The sequence below is a fragment of the Sus scrofa genome, chromosome 16 (assembly GCF_054392235.1).
Source record: "Sus scrofa isolate SSC_HxYL_T2T_F1_AM1 chromosome 16, Sscrofa_HxYL_maternal_Yorkshire_Landrace_v2.0, whole genome shotgun sequence".
Taxonomy (NCBI): domain Eukaryota; kingdom Metazoa; phylum Chordata; class Mammalia; order Artiodactyla; family Suidae; genus Sus; species Sus scrofa.
In genome coordinates this window covers 86,487,873-86,500,984 of record NC_139398.1, presented here as the reverse complement: position 1 = coordinate 86,500,984, position 13,112 = coordinate 86,487,873, and the positions used below count along the sequence as shown (strand labels likewise).

Below are 13,112 nucleotides of genomic sequence, written 5' to 3'. Positions count from 1 at the left end.
TTATAGTTTTGTCTGGATAGTTGCCCAGGAAGGGATTGCCGGGTCATATGGTAGCTCTCTATTTTTTTGTTTGTTTGTTTGTTTGTTTTAGTTTTCTTAGGAAGCTTTGTACTGTTCTCCATAGTGGTCGAACATTCCCAGCAACAGGAGGGTTCGTGGTGCCCAGTTTTGGTTCTAATTTGAGCGTTTCTCTGAAGAGGCCCTAAGTTTTGCCCTGACCTATTTCCCTGTTCCGTCCAGTACTTTATATACAGCTGCATCCTGGGGTTGATCTCCTGTTCGGTCTTCCTGCGCATCAATTATGAGCTGAAGATGCTGATCATGATGGCGGCGTTGGTGGGTTACAACACCATCTTCCTCCACACTCACGCGCACCTCCTGGATGACTACAGCCAGGTCTTGTTTGAGAGGTAACCTGCTTCCTCGTCCTTCTCTTTCCTGAGTTCCTTCCTGGGAGGGTGAGAGCAGGAGTGCTTGTATGTGGAGTGAAGGCCCGTGAGAGGGGTCGTCGTCCTTGGAAATCAGTGTGCGAGAGCTTCTTCGAAGGGGTGGTTCAGGATGCTGCGTGTTTCTGTCATAGATTACGTAATGTGAATTATCACATACAATCGGAAGCTATGAAATGGTTTAGAGTGACGATGTGTGGTATAATCTGTACTATATCGATGAGAATAGTCTTTTTTTCACCTTCAGCAATATTGATATCTTGGACTGAATATGGGGAGGGCAGGGCAGGGGGCATTGTCCTGTGCATTGGTGTTTATTTAGCAGCGTCCCTGGCCTCCACCCACTGGGTGCCAGACAATCCACCCCCTCGAGTCCCGACCAAAAGTGCCTCCAGACACTGAGAGATGTACCAGGCAGGGCAGTGCCGCTGCCCTGAACAGCTGAATCTGTTTCCAGAAAAATACTGGGGAAATGAGTGGTTGCATTCACAAATTATAGTGTAGGTTTTCTTACTGGAGATTCCCAAACATCTTCATGGGGAGGGAGTATCAGCAACTGTGGCCAATTCTCTGTTCTAAGAGGAAATTGACTTCCAAGAAAGGATATGATTGCGTTTACTCTGCCGACCTTAGGACTACCTCCTTCCATGTAGTAGCTTCATTCTGCATGAGTTCCCATTGTGGCTTAGAGGTTAAGGACCTGACATTGTCTTGGTAAGGATGTGGGTTCCATCCCTGGCCTCACTCGGCAGGTTAAGGACCTGGTGTTGCCACAAGCTGCGGCATAGGTCAAACATGCAGCTTGGACCTGACGTGGCTGTGGCTGTGGCCCCGGGGCCAGCAGCTGCAGCTCCAAGTCAACCCCTAGCCTGGGAACTTCCATAAGCGGCAGGTATGGTCCTAAAAAGAAAAAAAGAAAAGAAAAAAAGAATCATCCCCCCAGGTCCACACTTGGATTTATGAAGTTTCCTATTACCAAATTACTTCTATAAGCTTATCATAAATCGTATTCCCTGCTTGAAAAGAAAAAGCTTTAATCATGATAATCTTCCTCTCACATCTTAACAGCAAAACCGCATTTTGTATCAAGTGTTAAGTTTATTTCTAGACCCACCAGACTTCAAGTTTTTTTCTCTGGGTGCTTTGCATCATCCTCCATAGAATTTCTCTATCTCTTTTAACATAAAAATAAATGCCTTAAATATTTGCATGGATCCGTTGCTTCGGAAAATGTTTTGTGTGGACAGTGTCTGGTCACTGGAGGCGCTGTATCAGGAATGTGGGCACCTCACTGTGTAAACAGTTCTTACTGATAAGAATGCTTTTAGAAACAACCGCCACGCCTTCTCTTCACCTGATTTAATTTTCATCATCCTTCATGCCATGAAACCCTAATAATCTGTAGTCAAGCTAAGGGTAGTGGAGTTGCAAAAATACATAATCAGATTAAGGAAATTTTATGGTTCCTTAGCCAAGATGAAAATGAAATCCAAAGTTAATTTTCCAATAAATTCTCAAATTTGCCAACCCAGCCTGCGTTCATATTTCTCTACTCTATCCAGAGAGCCAGTATCCAATCTCTAAGTATATGTAGCGTTACCGATTTTGATGCACAGCTGAGGACGCTGCTAAATTTCCCTGTATTGAATTCAAAGCTCCCCACTATTGTACACATCCAAAGCAAAAGAAAAAATTAGATTCGTGGGTTTCTGATGGGGAGGGAATTACTGTGGGGACCTGGGGGAGACTCCACCACCTCTGATGAAACCCAGCAGCAGCAAAGTCTTATTCGGTGGAAGAAGAGGAGTGACTTTCAGACCCCTGTTGTTTCATTCAAGGTCTTTTGTGTCTGTTCTCTTGGCTTTGTCTTTATAATAACCTTGGTGCTAGGGAGGGCTGACTTGAGAAGCCTCAGGGAGATGCTTTTGCTCCCAGCAGTAAATCAGCATCCGCTCTGGATGGCAAGCCTGCCTCCCTCACCTTGGCCAAGGTTCTGACACTCCCCTCCCCCCAATTCCTGAGCGAGCCGCCACAACACTCCCTGAAGCATCCCTCTGCCAAAAAACGAAGATTACTATCATAACACATAACCCCTCAAAACGAAATAACTCCAAATGAGAGACCCTTAAGAGGAGGAGCTTAGAATTAATTCCCTCTGACTTCTCCAACTTCAGTGTGTGTGTGATGTACCCACGTGACTCAAGCCAGAGCCCAACCCCTCAAGGTCAATAATTTTTCCCCCTATTCTGAGACTCAAGAGATTCCCCCCTTCGTGGGATGGACCGGGAGTTTGGGGTTGGTAGATGCAAACGATCACATTTAGAATGGATGTCAGTCGTGAGGTCCTGCGGTCCAGCACGGGGAACTCTATCCAACTTCTTGGGATAGAACGTGGTGGAAGAGAGTAGGAGAAAGGCAGTGTATGTGTAGGTATGGCTGGGTCACTTTCCTGTGCAGCACAAAGTGGTACAACACCGGAAATCAACTATTGCAATAAAACTTTTTTAAAAATGAAAAAGAAAAGAAAAAAAGAGATTTCCCCCGCTCAGTGAACCGAAGAAAATGGCTTCATCCTTTATCTGGTTTGTGGATGCTGATACAACTCTTTCAGATCTGAAACTAGGATCCTTTTAAAAAAGAAGAAGAAGAAGCTGGTTTGAGATGGCACTTTGAGAGGGAGGGTCCCTCAGTTCCAAAGCACCCTTCAAGGAGGGAGCTGGCTTAAGGCAGTACTAGACAGCACCTCCTTTCTTAATCGAGCTTGTCTGTGCCACTGATGTGACATGCTTGCCCCCATCCCTTTCCTGACCTATGTCTGGACACTGTGTCCTTGCCTGCATTTCGTTCCTGGTTTCCCATCCTTGCTCCGGTCTTCCTGGGATCCGGGCTTGCCTGGGGCGCTCCCTGTCCTTGCTGCCTGCCTCGCCTCTGGACTGGCCCCTCCTTGCCACTGAGCTTTCATCCCTGGGTGTGTCTGAGGACAGAGCATCCTCCCCCGGAAACGTGTAGAGCACCCCCGCCCCAGGTGAACTGGTCCAGGCCTCTGTCGTCTACTTGCCTGTTTCCTGTGGTCCATACACGGAGGACGTCCACAGACATTCAAGCAGGTGGGCAGACGAGCATCTGTTGAAGGAATGAGTAAAAAGCGGAGTTTTGTGCTCCTGAATAACCAGAAGAGCTGGCTGGCATGGCATGTCTGCTTCCTTAAAGACAAGGCTGGTTGGGGATGTGTCTTTTCAGTATGGGCATCATTTTTGTTTAGACCCTTAAGTTTCAAGAGAAAGTTTGGAGAGGACCTCTCTCTGTTTCTGGGAGAGTGCTGGACCATCTTCTGAATACACAGTTTGGACCGTGTTGTTGTTCTGTACATGGGTTCTTGAGTCAGAGGCCTTTTCTGAGCCATATTTGACATTGATGATGCACAAGCCAACAGGATTTTTTTGCCAGCCGGGTCAGCCAGGAAAACAGGAGAAGTATGGACTAGAAAAACTCCAAATCAGTGAATAATTCTGGACATGGTATCAAAGATAGTCTTACCGTTTCATATAAAGTTGGGGCAGAGCCAGCTTCCCAGGAGGAAATACAAGTCTACTTGAGTGTCATAAAAATCCATGTGAATGGATGCCAGCAAGGTCTCAGGACTTCGTCTGCCATCCTGGGATGGTGGTCAGAAGCTCAGAAGTGCCTGGCATTTGGGAGGTTGAGAACAATACTCTTCCTAATCCTCTGGCCTTTACAGCAGTCCTGCATATTGTCTGTGAGTACAAGATGCTTTGCTGAATCAATCGAGTGCGATTCTGGTTCTGGTCCATGACACCATCTCGAGAAGCCCTCAGCCAGCGCCGTTGAAGGTGCCGAGTGCTCAGCATGGTAACGGTGATCGCGATACCTGCCGGTATTGCTGGAAGCTCTTCTTGTTTCCAAGACGCTTCCCCTTCCCCCCCGCAAAGGCTTGCCACAGAGGCTGCAAGGCATCGTCAGATTTTTTCCTATGAGTTTTTTCCTTGCAGAACTGCAAAGTCTCAGCGGCTGAATATCATCATTGCATATGGACCCAGCTGTTATGTTGATTCACCTCAATGCTAGAAATATGCCTTCTGTTCCAAAGAGGCGTGAGGGGTGGAAAGCTTGGGTGAACAAGGAGTCCAGCACGTTAACCAGCCCCTGTGGGCCCTTAGCCTAAGAGAATGGTTTGTGAGCAGCATTTCAATAAGGCGTATAAGTGAGCAGCACTCAAAGCAGTTACATCCAGTTGCCAGCATCATTCAGAAGAAGCTCGGGATTGTTGCTGGTTGACATGTGTGTGTGGTTTTAACTTCCTGACCTTTGCCACAGCTCAATAGCAAGAATTAGGATGGAGGTGCTCAGACCAGTGAATGTCATCAGGAGCCTCGAGTCACATGACTTCAGTAGAGTTCTGTTTTTTCCTGTGTCTCATGGAGAAAACCTCACGGCTAGAATTTGGCATATTGTTGACCTTTTGACAGTGTCCTAACTTGGGAGCAACTGACCGTGTGCTCACAGAAAGCCTAGAGGAAGAGCTGAGCGCTCATCATGCTCAGGAGAAAGGCAGTGCCTTCCACCTCTGGGATCGGTGGTCCGGGGGTATTTAAAGCACCTGCCATGTCTTTAAAAGTCTCCTCCTTTAAAGGAAAAAGGCATTCCAAATGTGTATTCAAATCCATAATGTGCCCAAGGTACTACGGAAACGATTTGAAATTACTTTCGCGTGTACTCTCTCCGTGTGTCTTCCCCTTTCTCCAGCAAGTGAGGAACAGAGGTGGGTTTTCTCAACTGCCTCATTTAACAACCAAAAAAACCCAAGTTGTCTTAGGGCCACCCAGACTCTACCAAGCTTTCTTTTCTTCTATAAAAAGCAACCGTTAGTGAGCTACCTTGTTATCTCACCTAAAGGAGAAAATGTCCTGTGATTTGGGCCACTTGTAGGAAGATACACTGTTTTTAGGCTGTTTTATTTTGTTTTGTTTTATTTTATTTTACTTCTCATCCAGGGCGTGCAGCAGCTTAATGTGGGATCTCAGTTCCAAGAGCAGGGATTGAACCTGGGCCACAGCCTTGAGAGCGCTGAATCCTAACCACTAACCACCAGGGAACACACTTGTTTTGTTTGACTTGAGAATGAGGGGAGGCGGAAGGAGATTTCAGAGCCTGGGCTCCCAGAGTAGAAAGGATACACACTTCTTATCATCAGCCCTCCAGCCTAGGAGGCTAAAGCCTAGTGAACAGCCCACGGCCTCTGATCCCATCAACGCACCAGATGCTTCCGACTTAAAATCACTCTTCTCCGTGGGATGAAGCCATGACTGCATTAATCAAGGTGCACCATTAGCTCCCCAGCAAAGAGCCAGCACTACCTCTCCAGCTCCACTTGCGTCATCTCTCCTGCCCTGCAGCTGCCTCCAGGGCTGGTTTCTGAGCATGGAGCCCATCCATGATTATGTCAGTGGTTTTCAAGCCCCAGAATGGTTTGCTTGGCATTTGTGAATAACACTCTGAAAAGGCATGAGGCTCTGGGGTCTCTGTCCTTGGATGACATCCGGCCGCCTTCTCTGGAAGATTGCTTAGGATTCTGGTGCATCTGTGTCCATCCAAGGGGAGGAAAATGTGCCTAGAAATAAAACCCATTAGGTTTCAAACCAACACGGTCATTCATCCGCTCATTCCTTGTTTGTATAAAACAGTTTCGTTGAACACCCTGTATGTTCCAGGCCCGCAAACAGAGACAAGTGAAATAGGGTCTCTGCTCTCAAGAAGGTACAAAACGCTCTGTCAGAAAATTGTGTCTCCCCAGAGAGCCAGGAGGTTATGTTCCTTCAGTCTACCTAGGAAATGAGTGTGGCTCTTGGCTGGGAGCTCATTGAGTGGCCGGCCCAGCGTTGACTCTACTGTTGGAAAGAGCGCAAAGAGCTGGGGAGATCCAGAGAGGGGGAGGATTGTTGTCGCCACCATGGCGACATCCCCAACAATAATGTATCACCTCTCCACGGACGACAGTGCCGCGGGGGGACCTGGGATCCAGCACCATACTGGATCCAGGAGGAGTCCCGCCCGCCTGTGTGTTGGGTGGTGACCATACAGACCTCGCTCCTGGCTGGGGACTCTGCAGTAGCATGTGATCCAGCTCCAGCCACACTTGGCCTAGAGCCCCAGGAAACACTCTTAGCCAGTGACCCATGGACGAGAGAGCCTTTCTAGAAGGCCAGAGACATCCTGGCACACCATTGGAGCACAAGAAAAAGAGTTTGGAGACGCTGGAGTGGGTTAGAGAAACAGTCTGACCCTGTCCACATCACCCTTCCCCTAAGACGGCACAGCTTGAGACCGAGAGAGCTGTTCTCAATCTGACACTTCTCCTGAGAGGGACAATGGAAGCATGTAAGCGAGTCTAGCACCATCTTCTGCAGCTGTCCAGGATGCTACCAAGCTGGGAGAGAGGCAGATAGGGCTCTCAGGGGACATTAAGTGGACGCAGACCCTACTAACTGCATCACAGCCTTTGTCAAGAAGCCCACCCACAAGCCACTGGGAACATCCTACCCACAGACCCCCCCAGCTGGCCTGTGGGTACCCCTGGTGCTGCACGTGCCTCATGCATGTCCCTACCCTGTGCTGACTCCCTGCACACACTCCCAATGGCGGCATGGACAGTGAGCGTGGACAGATAGCTAGGGAGTGTACATGAAAGCTGGCCCAAATCTAAGGGCCAGGGAGAGACCGCAGACTTGAGTCTTGGCAAGTTTTGTTTGGGAAAACAAAGGGGAGGCCATCAATGGTCGGCCTGGTGCATTGCAGGATGGAGAGAAGGCGTATAAGCTTGGAAGTCTGCCCCAAGAGAGAGCAAGGAACGAGGAGAAATGTATGCCTAGATGCTCCAGAAAGCCTCAGAAGAGCTAGCAGGGCTGGAGGAAGATATTTATGCTCTGAAGACAGTTAGTAAAGGCTGTGGGAAGTGAATGCCACTTCGTATGTGAAGACAGCAGTGGGAAACTTTGAGGAAGATGAAATTAAGGAAGAAAGGAAAAAAGGAACTAAAAACATCTAAAAAATACTTCTTAAGATGGTATTAGGAAGTCCTTACTTACAGGTTTTACTGTAAATGTATATGGATTGAATTCTCCATCTAAAAAGCATAGAGTGATTACATGGATAAAAAGGCAAGATCCGACATGGAAACAACCCAAATGTCCATCGACAGATGATTGGATTTGGAAGATGTGGTATATATACACAATGGAATACTACTCAGCCATAAAAAAGAATGACATCATGCCATTTGCAGCAACAAGGATGGAATTAGAGAATCTCATGCTGAGTGAAATGAGCCAGAAAGACAAAGACAAATACCATATGATATCACTTATAACTGGAATCTAATATCCAGCACAAATGAACATCTCCTCAGAAAAGAAAATCATGGACTTGGAGAAAAGACTTGTGGCTGCCTGATGGGAGGGGGAGGGAGTGGGAGGGATCGGGAGCTTGGGCTTATCAGACACAACTTAGAATAGATATACAAGGAGATCCTGCTGAATAGCATTGAGAACTTTGTCTAGATACTCATGTTGCAACAGAACAAAGGGTGGGGGAAAAATGTAATTGTAATGTATACATGTAAGGATAACCTGACCCCCTTGCTGTACAGTGGGAAAATTAAAAAATCAAAATTAAAAAAAAAGGCAAGATCCAACTATATGCTGCCTGCGAGGAACTCACTTCAGCTTTAAGGACACACATAGACCCAAAATAAAGGAATGTAATTAGAAACCAAAAGCGAGCAGGGGTAGCTCTACTTATATCAGTAACAAGAGACAAAGAAGACCATTAGGCAATGGTAAAGGGGTCGATTCATCTAGGAGATGTGACAATCATAAATGTTTATGCATCCAACATCAGAGCACCTAAATATATTAAGCGAATACTAACATATCTGAAAGGAGAAATAGATGACAATGCAATACACCACTTTCAACAGTGATCATCCAGGAGTTCCTGTCGTGGCTCAGTGGAAACGAATCTGATTAGCATCCATGAGGACACAGGTTTGATCCCTGTCCTAGCCCAGTGGGTTAAGGATCTGGCATTGCCATGAGCTGTGGTGTAGGTCGCAGATGCGGCTCAGATCTGGCGTTGCTGTGGCCATGGTGTAGGCTAATAGCTACAGCTCCAATTTGACCTCTAGCCTGGGAACCTCCATATGCCACTGGTGCAGCCCTAGAAAAGACCACACACACACACACAAAAAGTGATCATCCAGACAGAAAGTCAAATAGGAAACACTGGACTCGGACTATACTTTAGACCAAATAGACCTCACCCAGGTGTAAGGAACATTCCATCTAACAGCAACAGAATACACCTTCTTCATAAGCACACATGGAACATTCTCCAGGGTAGATCACATGTTGGGTCATAAACCATGTCATAGCAAATTTAAGAAGACTGAAATCCTACCATGTATCTTTTCCCATCACGGTGGTATGAAACTAGAAGGCAAAAACTTGAGGAAAACCAGAAACCTCACAAATATGTGGAAATTAAGCCACACACTCCTCAACAATCAATGGGTTGAAGAAGAAATCAGAAGGGAAAACAGTATAACTTTACAGAAATGAAAATGGAAACGCAACATACCAGATCTAAGGTATGCTCCAAAATCAGTTCTAAGAGGGAAGTTTATTATTACAAATGCCTATGCTGAGGAAAAAAGAAAGATCTCAGATTCTAACAACCTAACATTATACCTCGAGGAATTAGGGAAAGAAGAATGAACTAAGCCCAGAGTTAGCAGAAGGAGGGAAATAATGAAGATTGGCACAGAAATAAATGAAACAGAGACTAAAAAAAAAAAAAAAAAAAAAAACAGTCAAAAAAGATCAGTGAAAGTAAGAGCTGTATTTTCAACAGAGAAACAAAATAAATGAAACTTTATCTAGATGAACCATGAGAAAAAAAGGAGAGAGCTTAAGTAAATAAAAGTAGAAATGGAAGAGAAAGCTTTACAACTGACACTACCCAAATACAGAAGATAAGAGACTAACATGAATAGATATGTACTGATAAATTGAACAACCTAGAAGAAATGGAGAAATTCTTAGACACATACAACTACCAAGACTGAGTAATGAAGAAATAGAAAATCTGAACAGACCAATAATGAGGAAGGAGATTGCATCAGTCATTAAAAACCCCCAACAAAGAAAAGCTTAGGACCACATGGTTTCACCAGTGAATTCTACCAAACATTTAAAGAAGAATTACCACTAATCGTTCTAAAATTTTCCCAAAAATTTAAGAAGAGGGAGTACTCCCAAACTTCTTTTAAGAGGCCAGCATTACCCTGATATCAAAGCCAGATAAGGACACCAGAAAAGAAGATGACAGACCAATATTCCTGGTGAATATGGATGCAGAAATTCTCAACAAAACATTAGCAAACCAAATTCGACTGTACATGGTATATAACAAGCCCAAAGCTTACATCATACTCTGCAGTGAAAAGTCGAAAGCTTTGCCTCTAAAATGGGGAACAAGAAAAAAGGGTGCCACTCTTGCCACTTTTATTCCACAGAGTACCACAAGTTCTATCTGAAGATATAACACAGGAAAAAGAATTAAGAGGCTTTCGATTAGAAAGGAAGATGTAAAACTGTCTTTCACTGAAGATACGATCTTATATATAGAAAACCCTAAAGGTCCTATCATAAAAAAGTGAATAAACCAATTCCATTAAGTTGCAGCATATAAAATCAATATACATAAATCAGTTGTGTTTCTGTACACGAGAACAATGAAATATCCGATCAAGAGATAAAGAAAACCGTCCCATCCATTTGATGTTTTTGGAATCAAAAACAAGAAAAAAAGAAAATACAAATGTATCAAATCAACACTTTGTACACTTTAAATTTACATGGTGTTACATGTTAATTATATCTCAATAAAACCTGGAAGAAAATATCTATGAAGTGTATCAAAAGACACAAACCGTCGGCACAGGTTACTCTCAGCTCATTTGGAGGTGATTTAGTTGGTCAAGGAAACCTGTTAACGGTGACTTTGGAAAGGACACAACTCTTTTAGAACATTCTGTCTGGCCATGGCTCTGGCGGTCTTTGGAAACAACCAGATTACCCATCAGAAAATAGGTTTGCTTATGGAGTTCCCCTTGTGGCTCAGCAGGTTACAAACCCAACTGGTATCCATGAGGATACCAGTTCGATCCCTAGCCTCACTCAGTGGGTTAAGGATCCGGCATGGCCCTGCGGTATAGGTCACAGACTCGGCTTGGATTTGGTGTTACTGTGGCTGTGGTGTAGGCCGGCAGCTGCAGCTCTGATTCAACCCCTGGACTGGGAACTTCCATATGCCACAGGGGTGACCCCCCAAGAAAAGCAAAAAAAAAAAAAGAAGAAGAAAGAAAGAAAAAAATAGGTTTGCTTTGATGGCTTATAAGTCTGAGCAGTGGAGACAGGAATTCTGGCGGAGCAGCCATCCTCATGCTTCATCACTAGCCAGCATCACCTGGCCAGGACCCAGCCTCTGCATTGGTGAGCAGAGGAGAGGAGAGCTGGGAAGCAGAGACTGGCTGGACCCTGTTTGCTCCTCAGCTGAAAGGCCTGGAGGGAGCATCTCGAAAGTAGGACTATCATGCGTGACTCGGCAGCTTCTGCTCCTTCTCCAGCCAGACGTAGAGGAGGATTTACTGGCAAGGCAATTGGCTGTCGTTCTTTTGGCCACCACGCATTTTAACCCCAGTTCCTTTCCGGGGCGTTTTCATTTGTTTTATTCTGGACGGTGTCATCTTCTGAGATTGTAATTGGGGTCCCAATCCAGTGCTGAGCAAGAGTTAGCAGATTCACTGTCATCAAGGTGACCAAAACCTGAGCTTTTTGCATCACTTGACATTGAAGATGCTTGAGGATTCGCAGGTTTCTTGGTGGCAAAGCCAGGCATCTCCTGACGTCTTGGTATAACACAGCGGTAGCCAGGAGCAGAAAGATGTGTAGATGGTGGGGCACCAGGTCCCATGGGGGGTGGGGGGAGAGTGACAGTAGACATAGTCTTTTTTTTTTTTTTTTTGAGTAGTGAATGTGTTTATTTTTGTTATTAGAGTTGATTTACAGTGTTGTCAGTTTCTGCTGTACAGCACAGTGACCCAGTCATCCGTATATATAGACGTACCTTCTTTTTCTCATACTGTCTTCCATCCTGGTCTGCCCCAAGAGATTGGATAGAGCCGTTGTCTCTCTGGGGGACTTTTCTTTATGAAACGGGGGCCCCAGGGGGTCAAGGTCCCAGAGGAGAGACTGCTTTCGATCCCACTGAGTGACCTGGGAAGACCTGATTTTACCTCTGTTTGTGTATCGCCCCCACACACCAGAAACTAGGTCTCTTGAGGTATTTTTCTTCGTAATAAATGGAGGCTTGTTTCACCTAGAAATACAATGCTTTTCACTGTAATTGTGTTTGTATCTACATGCCTAGACTGCGCTCTGTCCCAAGAGTAATGAAAATGTCATTTTTACCTCACAGAGGCCTTTGCCTTTAGGTTAGAGACTGGTTCACCAAACAGTTCCATATCTCGAACCCAATTTACTAGGTTCCTTTGTTCTTTGAGACTCTGGAAACTCGAGGGCCTGAGTGGTTGCTCTGTGAACAGCCTGGGAGTGAGGGCGGCTGTAAATTAGTGTGTGGCTGCAGGCACATGTGAATGTCTCTGTCTCCAAAGCCCAGTTTTGAAGTATGAAAGAGACCCTATCTGGTCACATTTTGGCTGGAACCATCAGGAATCCCAGAGTTAGTCACCATGCTGTACAGTAGAAAATTGACAGAACACTGTAAACCAGCTATAATGAAAAAAATAAAAATCATTATATATATGTATAATAAAAAAGAATCCCAGAGTTAGAAACCTTCTTGGTGACATCAGCTCTCTCTTCCATGCTTCGTAACAGAGCAATAGCACAGCCCTGTGGTCCATGGGAGACTTCATCCTTAACACTTAAAGGAGAGAGAGAGGGAGATGTCACACCCAATTGGCTGTGGGTTTGTATAAATGGCTGATAGGGTTGTTAAAGTGTGAACTGTGTTCCTTAAAAGAGGACCCCTTGCAGCCCAACCCCAGTACCTGAGAATGGAAACAGGGTCGTGTTGCCTATAATTAGTTAAGATGAAGCCCTGCTTTGGATTTCCCATTGCGGCTCAGTGGGTTAAGAACTTGACTAATATCCATGAAGATGCGGGTTTGATCCCTGGCCTCATTCACTGGGTTAAGGATCTCATGTTGCTGTGTCTATGGCATAGTCCGGCAGCTGCAGCTCTTATTTGACCCTTAGCCTGGGAACTTCCATATGCCTTGGGTGTGGCCCTAAAAAAAAAAAAAAAGATGAGATCCTGCTGGCGTTGGGTGGACCCTGATCCAATGTGACCAGTGTCCTTACAAGAAAATGGCCACCTGGAGACAGAGACACACAGAGGAGATGCCATGTGATGAAGACAAGAGAGATGGAGTGATGCCGTGGCCAGCCTGCCACCAAATCCAGGACGAAACAAGGAAGGATTTCTCTGCAGGTTTCAAAAGGCGGGCACCTTGATTTCAGACCTGCAGCCTCCAGAACTTAGGGGCGATCAATTTCTGCTGTTTTA

At 45.5% G+C, this 13,112-nt stretch overlaps 1 protein-coding gene across 2 annotated transcripts in view; it reads left to right on the top strand.

Moving 5' to 3' along the window:
• ADCY2 (adenylate cyclase 2) overlaps positions 1-13,112 on the top strand; it is a 426,457-nt gene that overhangs the window by 371,602 nt on the left and 41,743 nt on the right. For both annotated transcript variants that reach the window (XR_014831042.1, XM_021077007.2), the window contains exon 18: positions 241-410. Coding sequence is in view for 1 of the 2 variants with exons in the window: in XM_021077007.2 (XP_020932666.2) it covers positions 241-410 (170 nt within the window). In the remaining variant the exon portion in view is untranslated. The remainder of the gene's footprint in view (positions 1-240; positions 411-13,112) is intronic.